The sequence below is a fragment of the Cebus imitator genome, unplaced genomic scaffold (genome assembly GCF_001604975.1).
Source record: "Cebus imitator isolate Cc_AM_T3 unplaced genomic scaffold, Cebus_imitator-1.0 Scaffold70, whole genome shotgun sequence".
In the NCBI taxonomy this organism is placed as follows: domain Eukaryota; kingdom Metazoa; phylum Chordata; class Mammalia; order Primates; family Cebidae; genus Cebus; species Cebus imitator.
Genome location: NW_016107385.1, coordinates 3,825,104 through 3,835,689, shown reverse-complemented (window position 1 = coordinate 3,835,689; position 10,586 = coordinate 3,825,104). Strand labels below are relative to the sequence as shown.

The 10,586-nt window shown below is 45.3% G+C and overlaps 1 protein-coding gene across 1 annotated transcript in view; it reads right to left on the bottom strand.

The window, feature by feature from the left end:
* The window catches only part of NUSAP1 (nucleolar and spindle associated protein 1), a 45,088-nt gene that overhangs the window by 5,807 nt on the left and 28,695 nt on the right, over positions 1 to 10,586 (bottom strand). Inside the window, exons 8-9 of the mRNA XM_037739440.1 lie at positions 5,026 to 5,126; positions 1,269 to 1,385 (exon numbers count right to left, since the gene is read on the bottom strand). Of these exons, the coding sequence (XP_037595368.1) occupies positions 1,269 to 1,385; positions 5,026 to 5,126 (218 nt within the window). The remainder of the gene's footprint in view (positions 1 to 1,268; positions 1,386 to 5,025; positions 5,127 to 10,586) is intronic.

The following is a 10,586-nucleotide window of genomic DNA, read 5'->3' as shown; positions in this document are numbered from 1 at the left end:
GTTGACCAGGATGGTCTCGATCTCTTGACCTCGTGATCCACCCGCCTCGGCCTCCCAAAGTGCTGGGATTACAGGCTTGAGCCACCGCGCCCGGCTAATTTTTTTTTAAACAATGAAGTCTCACTATTTTGCCTAGGCTAGAGTGCAGTGGCTATCCATAGGTATGGTCATAGCATATGCTGCAGCCTTCAACTGGCCACAAGTGATCCTCCCAGTTGAGCCTCCCATGTAGTTGGGAGTACAGGCATACATACTGAAATAGGGTTTCACTCTGTTGCCCAGGCTGGAATGCAGTGGTACAGTCATGGCTCACTGCAGCCTCAATCTCCCTGGCTCAAGCAAGCAATACTCATACCTCAGCCTCCTGAGTAGCTGGGACCATAGGAACATGCCACCATACCCTAATTAAATTTTTTCCTATAGACAAGGTCTTGCTAAGTTGTTCAGGCTAGTCTTGAACTCCTGGGCTCAAGCCATCCTCCTGCCTCTGCCTCCCTAAGTGCTGGGATTATAGACATGAGCTACTCCACCCTGCTGAATCAAGTATTTGTTATTTGTTTAACAGGAGGTCTTTTAAATCATGGGTCTATGTGGAAGCAGAGGCAGGGGAAAGGATTCTAGGTAGCCAAGTATGGCTTCCATTGGGTTACTAGACTTTTTGTTGTTGTTGTTTTACAACTTTAGAGGCAGAATTATTATTATTATTATTTTTGAGGCATGGTCTCACTCTGTCGCCCAGGCTGGAGTACAGTAGTGCAAACTTGGCTCACTGCAACCTCCACTCCCCTGGTTCCCTTGCCTCAGCCTCCCAAGTGGCTGAGATTACAGGTCCCCACCACCACTCCAGGCAAATTTTTATATATTTTTTTTCCCCAGTAGAGACAGGGTTTCACCATGTTGGCCAGACTGATCTTGAACTCCTGACCTAAAGTGATCTGCGTGTACCAAAGTGCTGGGATTACAGGCGTGAGCCACTGTACCCAGCATAAATTTGTTTAATCTTGAGGGGTTTTTTTATTTTTTCTTTTTGAGACAGAGTTTCACTCTTGTTGCCCCAGGCTGGAGTACAGTGGCGTGGTCTCAGATCACTACAACCTCTGCCTCCTGGGTTCAAGCGATTCTCCTGTCTCAGCTTCCCAAGTAACTGGGATTACAGGCATGTGCCACCATGCCTGGCTTATTTTTGTATTTTTAGTAGGTGTGAGCCCCCGTGCCCCACCAATCTTAGCTATTTCACAGGCCCTGTAGCTCAAAATACTCCTAAATACCTTTGTGTGGTTCATAGTTGAGGGGACGAGACAAACTTGCTTTAAGATCAAACACTGGTTTCTTATTCGAGACTGGAGTCTGCATTGCCTCAGTTGTCAACTTGAATGGAGTAATAACTAAAAAAAAAAAAAAAAAAACACCAAGAGCTTAGTTAGAAACAAAGACCTGTCAAAATGTTTGTCAAAGTGTTACTTCTCAATCTTAAAAATACATGTTATTATCTGAATGTTTGTACCTCTTGCGACCCCAAATTCATGTTGAAATACTAACCCTCAATATGGCTCGTGTAAGGAAGTAGGGACTCTGAGAGGTACGTAGGTCATGCATGGGATTCAGTGCCTCATAAAGGGACCCCGCAGAATTTTTTCTAGCTCTCTTTCTGTCACATGAGCATACAACAAGTTGGCAGTCTGCTACCTGGTAAACAGCCCTTGCCAGAATCATGCTAGTGTCCTGATCTGTCTTCATCCAGCCTCCAGAACTATGAGAAATAAATTACTGCTGTTTATAAGATACAGTCTTTGTGCTTTGTTGTATAATAGCAGCCCCAAAGGACTAAGACAATCTACATGAATACTTTGAAATAGATGAAAGAGTCTGAAGTAAGGGTTAAAATGGAGACAAGGGAAGAAAACAATAACTGAGGAAAGCTAACCATTGAGTTTAGTTTCCTTTGCTAAACAGCTTTGTAAATGTTCTGAATATGACATTTCTTAGTATCAGCTGGAAGTTTAGAATTCTGTTGAAAGAAATAATGGTATGGCCGGGTGCGGTGGCTCACGCCTGTAATCCCAGCACTTTGGGAAGAGGAAGCCAGTGGATCACCTGAGGTCAGCAGTTCAAATCCAGACTGACCAACAGGGAGAAACCCCATCTCTACTAAAAATACAAAATTAGCTGGGCGTAGTGGCCCATGCCTATAATCTCAGTTACTGGGGAGGATGAGGCAGGAGAATCACATGAACCCACGAGGCAGAGGTTACAGTGAGCCAAGATCTCGCATTGCACTCCAGGCTAGGCAACAAGAGGGAAACTATCTCAAAGAAAAGAAAAAAAAGAAAGAAATAATAGTAATTTTTCAGCTTATTTCCCTGATAACAGTTACCCATAAAAATTACATATTAATAGTATCATTAACATTAATAAACATAAAAAGAACCTAATCACATAAAGTTGAAAGGATTCATGGCCTGGTGACTCATACCTGTAATCTCAGCACTTTGGAAGGCTGAGGCAGGAGAATTGTTTGTAGACAGGAATATTATTAATAAAGGCTGTTATCACTTAAGAATATGAATTTTTGGGGGGCTGGGTGTGGTGGCTCACGCCTGTAATCCCAACATTTCAGGAGGCTGAGGAGGGCGGATCACAAGGTCAGGAGATTGAGACTATCCTGGCCAACACAGGGAAAGCACATCTCTACTAAAAATACAAAAATCAGCTGGATGTGGTGGTGTGCACCTGTAGTCCCAGCTATTTGCAGGGCTGAGGCAGGAGAACGACTTGAACCTGGGAAGCAGAGGTAGCAGTGAGCCAAGGTTGCATCACTGCATCCAGCCTGGTGACAGAGGGAGATTCCATCTCAAAAAAAAAAAAAAGAAAAACAAAAAAATATAAATTTTTGAACCATGAAGTTAAAAATATCCAGCATGATGTTGTTTTTACTTTTTTGAGATGGAATCTTGCTCTGTCTCCCAGGCTGGATGATATGACCTTAGCTCAGTGCAACCTCTGCCTCCCCGGTTCAAGTGATTCTCAAGCGAGTAGCTGGGATTACAGGTGTGTGCCACCAGGCCTGGCTAATTTTTGTATTTTTAGTAGAGACGAGGTTTTGCCTTGTTGGCCAGGCTGGTCTCAAACTCCAGACCTCAAGTGATCCTCCTGCCTTGGCCTCCCAAAGAGCTGAGATACAGCTGTGAGCCACTGTGCCCTGTCTAACGATGGTATAGTTTAGTTAGCCTTTTTGCTACAGTTGGCCATCAGTTATCCAGCACATTTTTTTTTGAGACAGGGTCTCACTCTGTTGCCCAGGCTGGCTGGAGTGCAGTGGCACAATCTCAGCTCATTGCAACCTCTGCTTCCTGGTTCAAGTGATCCTCCCACCTCAGCCTCCTGAGTAGCTAGGACTACAGGTACATGCCACCATGCTGGGCTGATTTTTGTATTTTTAGTAGAGACGGTGTTTCACCATGTTTGCCAGGCTAGTGTTGAACTCCTGACCTCAAGTGGTCTACCTGCCTTGGCCTCCCAAAGTGCTGGGATTACAGGCAAGAGCCACTGTGTCTGGCCAATCCTTTCTCTTCATAGGGGGAAGGCACTTATCAGTTGTATCCGGGTCATTGTCAAATGTGAACACTTGCCTCCATCTGTGAACCAGCAATCAGGATCCAAGATCAGCTAGTGAAACAAAAAAAGCACAAAACCCCGTGCTGAAGGGATCCCACTGTATCAATATCAAGTGTCGGCAGGGAGTAGAATAAGAGGCTGCCATACACTGCCAGTGGAAAGCACAAACTGTTACAATTCATCCAGGGCAGTAAATGTCTGCATATTTTCCAATACAGCTGTCCTGCTCCTAGGTATAGGGAAATTCTTGCACAGGAGACATGTTTAAGAGTATTCATAGCAACATCATATATAATCATGAAAGCTGGAATGACCCACATGTTCATGAATAGTACAATAGATAAATCAACTGACATATACTCATACCATTGAAAAATACAGTGAAAATGAGTCAACATGATTGAATCTTGAAACATGAACTTTGTGGTCTGGGATCCTATTAGTGTCAGAGTCCTCCAGAACCATTCTGAGGCTGTAATGAATATTGTGCTCATCCTCCTAATCCCTGAGTCCTATAAGGGACACAGTGCTATTCCTGGAGGGTCCCCATTTTAGGATTAGATGGAGCTCTCAGGCAGTTTATCAGATTTTTGCTTATGTCTCTGGCCTTTCCCTCACTAGTACACAATGAATAGGCTACAGTAAAATTTTTGCCTTTGATTTTATAGGTATGGAAAGGGTTTAAGGAAACAGATACAGGCTGGGTGTGGTGACTCATGCCTATAATCCCAGCACTTTGGGAAGCTGAGGCAGGTGGATCACCTCAGGTCAGGAGTTTGAGACCAGCCTGACCAAAATGGTGAAACCCTGTCTCTACTAAAAATACTAAAATTAGCCGGGTGTGGTGGTGCATGCCTGTAATCCCAGCTACTCTGGAGGTGGAGGCAGGAGAATTGCTTAAACCTGGGAGGTGGAGATTGTAGTGAACCAAGACTGCACTGCACCACTCCAGCCTGGAAAACAAAAGAGAAACTCCGTCTCAAAAAAGAAAAAAAAAGAGAGAGAGAGAGAAATGAAATGGATGGCTGGGTGTGGTGGCTCACACCTATAATCCCAGCACTTTGGGAAGCTGAGGCGGGCGAATTACTTGAGGTCAGGAGATCCAGACCATCCTGACCAACATGGTGAAACCTGTCTCTATTAAAAAATACAAAAATTAGCTGTGCTTGGTGGCGGGTGCCTGTAATCCCAGCTACTCAAGAGGCTGACGCAGAATAGCTTGAATTAGGGAGTCAGAGGATGCAGTGAGCAGAGATCGCGTCACTGCACTCCACCCTGATGGCAGAGTGAGACTTCATCTCAAAAAAAACAAAAAACAAAAAAAAAAACACCACATTTTTTTTTTTTTTTTTTTACCAGCAGAATTCCTCTTGGTGGTCTTTATTTTGTGTGTCCCAAGCACAGCCTCACCTTTTGGGGTATTCCCAGACATGGTCACACGTGCAGACCTTCTGGCTGGAGTCTTGGTCAGTGAACGCTTATGCTCATTATCTTTAGTAGCAGCTGAAAACCTAAATAGGACAGCAGAATACAAGACATGAGAACTGTGGCAAGAGGAACTTGTATCTAGCTTATAAATAAAACCCTTTCACTAGGAATAGAGTAGCAAAGAAAAAAAATGAAATAAATAAATAAATAAAACCACTTGACCAATAGCAAACAGTGAAAAGGGCCTCAATGAATACTTGTCTTTTTTTTTTCTTTTTCTTACCCAAATCAAAAAGATTTTCCCAGCACAGAATACTTGTCATAGTAATGAACCTCTTTTGCAGAAGAGACACATTCCTAAAAGGCTGATGCTAAAGTAAATCACATTTCAACTTCCGTTATTTGTAAAATATGTTCTTGTCTTTTCTGGTCTCTCTGCCTTGGACAGTGAAGGTGCTGGAGGAAGCCAAACAGCTCCGCTTCCACCTCCTCCAGGTGAGGGGAAGTCACAGGGAGTAGGAGACTTCTATGCTAGGTGAGTGGTGAGAACAGGTCTTGTATTTTCCTAAAAGAATGTAATTCATTTGAGCGGTAGAGAAATAAGCTCAATTTTTTTTTTTTTTTTGAGATGGAGTCTCGCACCATCACCGAGGCTGGAGTGCAGTATCGTGATCTCGGCTCACTGCAACCTCTGACTCCTGGGTTCAAGCAATGTTCCTGTGTCAGCCTCTTGAGTAGCTGGAATTACAGGCACCTACCACCACATCCGGCTAATTTTTGTATTTTTAGTAGAGATGGGGTTTCACCATGTTGGTCAGGCTGTACTCCTGATTTCGTGATCTGCCCACTTTGACCTCCCAAAGTGTTGGGATTACAGGTGTAAGCCACTGCATCCAGCCAACCCCATTCTTTACATATGGTAAATTGCTATGAATGTATTTGATTGATTAACTGATAGCATTTTTTCTACATTTTAACATCTCTAAAATTAGGATGTGTTTTTATAATTGACAACACGTCAGTAGTTAATTGGCAGTGATTTTTCTTGAGACAGGTTCTGGCTTTATCACCCAGGCTGGAGTACAGTGAGTGGTGTAATCTTGGTTCACTACAACCTCTGCCTCCTGGGTTCAAGCCATTCTCCTGTCTCAGCCTCCTGAATAGCTGAGACTATGGGAGTGAGCCACTGCGCCTGGCTAAATTTTTTTTTTTAATTGGAGCCAAGAGTCTCATTCTATCCCCTAGGCTGGAGTGCAGTGGCTCGATCTCAGCTCATTACAACCTCTGCCTCCTGGGTTCAAATGTGTCTCCTGCCTCAGCCTCCTGAGTAGCTGGGATTATAGGTGCCTGCCATCACAGCTGGTTAATTTTTGTATTTTTTTTTTTTTTTGGGGGACGGAGTTTCGCTCTTGTTACCCAGGCTGGAGTGCAATGGCGCGATCTCGGCTCACCGCAACCTCCGCCTCCTGGGTTCAGGCAATTCTCCTGCCTCAGCTTCCTGAGTAGCTGGGATTACAGGCATGCGCCACCATGCCCAGCTAATGTTTTGTATTTTTAGTAGAGATGGGGTTTCACCGTGTTGACCAGGATGGTCTCGATCTCTTGACCTCGTGATCCACCCGCCTCGGCCTCCCAAAGTGCTGGGATTACAGGCTTGAGCCACCGCGCCCGGCAATTTTTGTATTTTTAGTAGAGATGGGGTTTCACCGTGTTGACCAGGATGGTCTCGATCTCTTGACCTCGTGATCCACCCGCCTCGGCCTCCCAAAGTGCTGGGATTACAGGCTTGAGCCACCGCGCCCGGCAATTTTTGTATTTTTAGTAGAGATGGGGTTTTGCCATGTTGGCCAGGCTGCTCTGGAACTCCTGACTTTGGGTAATTCACCTGCCTCGGCCTCCTAAATTGCTGGGATTACAGGCATGAGCCACCATGTGTGGCCTTTTTTTTTTTGAGATGGAATTTTGCTCTGTTGCCAAGGCTGGAGTGCAATGGCGCGATCTTCGCTCATTGCAACTCCATCTCCCGGGGTCAAGTGATTCTCCTGCCTCAGCCTCTTGAGTAGCTGGGATTACAGGCATACACCACCACACCTGGCTAATTTTGTATTTTCGGTAGAGACGGTTTCACCATGTTGGTCATGCTGGTCTCAAACTCCTGATCTCACATAATCTGCCCACCTCAGCCTCCCAAAGTGCCGGTATTACAGGCGTAAGCCACCATGCCCAGCCACTCCTGGCTGATTTTTACATTTTTAGTAGAGATGGCGTTTTGCCATGTTGGCCAGGCTGGTCTCAAACTCCTGGGCTTAAGCTATTTGCCCATTTGGCCTCCCAAAGTACTGGGATTACAGGCGTGAGCCACTTTGCCCAGCCAGCAGTGATTTTTCTTAATGGTTCATAAAATAACAATAAGCCTTCATTCAATTAATGGTGTCTTATGGTGTGAAGTCCAGACCCATCTGTACGTTGCAGTGAAGCAAGGGCCAATCCTCTGACCACGTTGTTCTTTTTTTTTTTTTTTTTTTTTTTTCAACATTTATTTATTATTTTAATTTTTTGAGATGAAGTTTTGCTCTTGTTGCCCAGAATGGAGTGCAATGGTGTGATCTTGGCTCACTACAATCCTGGGTTCAAGTGGTTCTCCTGCCTCAGCCTCTGAAGTAGCTGGGATTATAGTTGGGGACCACCATGCCCGGATAAATATGTATTTTTAATAAAGATGAGGTTTCACTATGTTGTTCATGGCTGGTCTTGAACTCCTGACCTCAGGTGATCCACTGACCTCAGTCTCCTAAAGTGCAGGGATTACAGGCGTGAGCCACAGCACCTGGCCCATGGTGTTCTTAAACAAAATCAGAACCACCTTTTATAGGTACCTCATATTCTAGGCAAATTCAGTACATAGAATTCCAAGCTTAAAGCCACTTTTAAGTTTTAAAAACTATGTTGAAGGGGCTGGGCATGGTGGCTCAAGCCTGTAATCCCAGCACGTTGGGAGGCCGAGGCAGGCAGATCACTAGGTCTGGAGTTCAAGTCCAGCCTGGCCAACATAGTGAAACTCCATCTCTACTGAAGATACAAAAAATTTAGCCAGGCATGGTGGCAGGTGCCTGTAGTCCCAGGTACTTGGGAGGCTTAGGCAGGAGAACTGCTTGAAACCAGGAGTCAGAGGATGTAGTGAGCCGAGGTCGCACCACTGAACTCCAGCCTGGGCGACAGAGTGAGAATCAAACTCGAAAAAGATAGGGATGGGGAGGGGAAAGAAAAAAAAGAAAAGAAAGATTAGCCAAGCATGGTGGTGTCCTGTAATCCCAGCTACTCAGGAGGTTGAGGCATGAGAATCGCTTGAACGAGGGAGGTGGAGGTTGCAATGAACCGAGATTGCGCCATTGCACTCCATTCTGGGTGATAGAGCGAGACTCTGTCTCAAAAAAAAAAGAAGTAGAAAATAAAGTTTTGATATTAGAAGTAAGCAGAAGGTTTTTGTCTATGGGGAGAGTCTCAGTTGAAGGTGACCTTGATGTCAGTAAAGTTACAAGTAAACAAAAACAGGGATCAACGGGGCATGAGATAGCAATGTTACTTTAGTGCCCACCAGGTTACAATATTGGTATTTGAGGAAGAGTTAATTTTTCATTTCACTGCAATAAGAGACTTTCTATAGGCATTTAGCTTCATTTCTATATTTAAGTCAATGGAAAAGTTTCTCCTTAAGCATCTTGGCAGTCATATATTAATAAAATAAAGAATATCTGGGCATTGTGGGTTATGCCTGTATTCTTAGTACTTTGGGAGCCTGAGGCAGGAGGATCACTTGAGGCCAGGAGTTCAAGACCATCTTGGGCAACATAGCAAGACAAAAGCAAAAGAACACATATTTGAGAGTGATATCAGCAAGATGGCCGACTAGAGGTGATTGGCATTCATCCCTCAACAAGAAAGGATGAAGGCAACAAATAAACAGCTAAGATTTTTAGAATTTTATTTTTAGAGATAGCTTTAGCTATGTTGCCCAGGCTGGCCTCAAACTTGTGAACTCAAACGATCCCCCTGCCTCAGCCTGCCAAGTAGCTGGGATTGCAGGTGGAAGCCACCACAGAAAAAAGCTAAGATTTGACTGGAGTGTCAACAGGAAAGCACTGGAGTGCATCAGAGGAGTGGAGATGTACCTGTGGCAACTGGAGGCCCAGGAGGGCAGCTAGAGGCATCTAGCCTCTGCAGCCCTGTCACCTCCACCAGAATCAGATCTGCCTGCAGTCAGGAGGGGATTCCTGTTGTGGAGAAACAGTAAACTGAAAATCCCCACCAGCCCCCACTGCTACTGCAGGCACCTACAGTCCTTACTACAGGAGAATACCCATGTTTAATACCCAAGTCTCCCAGTTTGGAGAGCTGCCAGGAATTACTGCACCTGCATTGCCCTGGATTAGGAGCACAAGGTGTGTACTCTAACTGCCATTAGCTTCTGCAGCACAGAACCATCTTGAGATGAGAACCACTTTTGGAATGCACTCTGGTCTGGTGGGGGCCAGTAGCCACTGCACGTCTCCAGCACTAGAGCTCCATATTCATTTGACCAAGCCCACAGGGGCTTGGTAGGAGTGGCTTCAACGTCATGACCCCAGTTGCTTGGAGCCTAAGCAGATGTGCTCAGGGTAAACATGCCCTTGAGCTGGCCAAACTGCCACATGCCCTTTCTGGAGTGGGAGAGAATCTCAAGCAGCTGACACACTCAGCTGCCTGTGCCTAGGGCCTGAGAAACAGCCTTGAGATGCCACACCCCTACAGAGAAGCCCCTGATCTGCCCAGTGGGCCTATACTCCTAGCAAGGGCCTGAGAAACAGCCTTTTTTTTTTTTTTAGAGACTGAGTCTCCCTTCTGTCACCAGGCTGGAGTGCAGTGGCACGATCTTGGCTCACTGCAACCTCTGACTGCCTGGTTCAAATGATTCTCCTGCCTTAGGCTCCTGAGTACCTGGAATTACAGGCATGCACCAGCATGCCTGGCTAATTTTTTGTATTTTTAGTAGAGACGGGGTTTCACCATGTTGGCCAGGATGGTCTAGATCTCCTGACCTTGTGATCCACCTACTTCAGCCTCCCAAAGTGTTGGGATTACAGGTTTGTGCCACTGCACCTGGTGAGAAGCAGCCTTGTAAGCAGCCTCTGGTAGACATACCCCAAGACCAGCCAAGCAGTCATGCAACTGCATACCAGGCCTGAGAAACAGCCCCACAGTCCCAAACCTGGCAAAGCCACCATCACCACCAACTCTCTTAGCTTAGGCTACTGAGAAACTTGCAAATGCCACTAGAATTACAGCTGAAGAAACTACACAGACACTATATGTGCCCACCTAGAACCAAGGCCAATGCACCCCATTTAACTGATACCCCAAGACCTATTCATATGAGTATGTTCTTCCCTATGAAACCTTCTCTATAAAATTGCAAGAGGTGACTTTCCTTTTTTTTTTTTTTTTTTTTTTTTTTTTTTTTGAGACGGAGTCTCGCTCTTGTTAACCAGGCTGGAGTGCAATGGCGC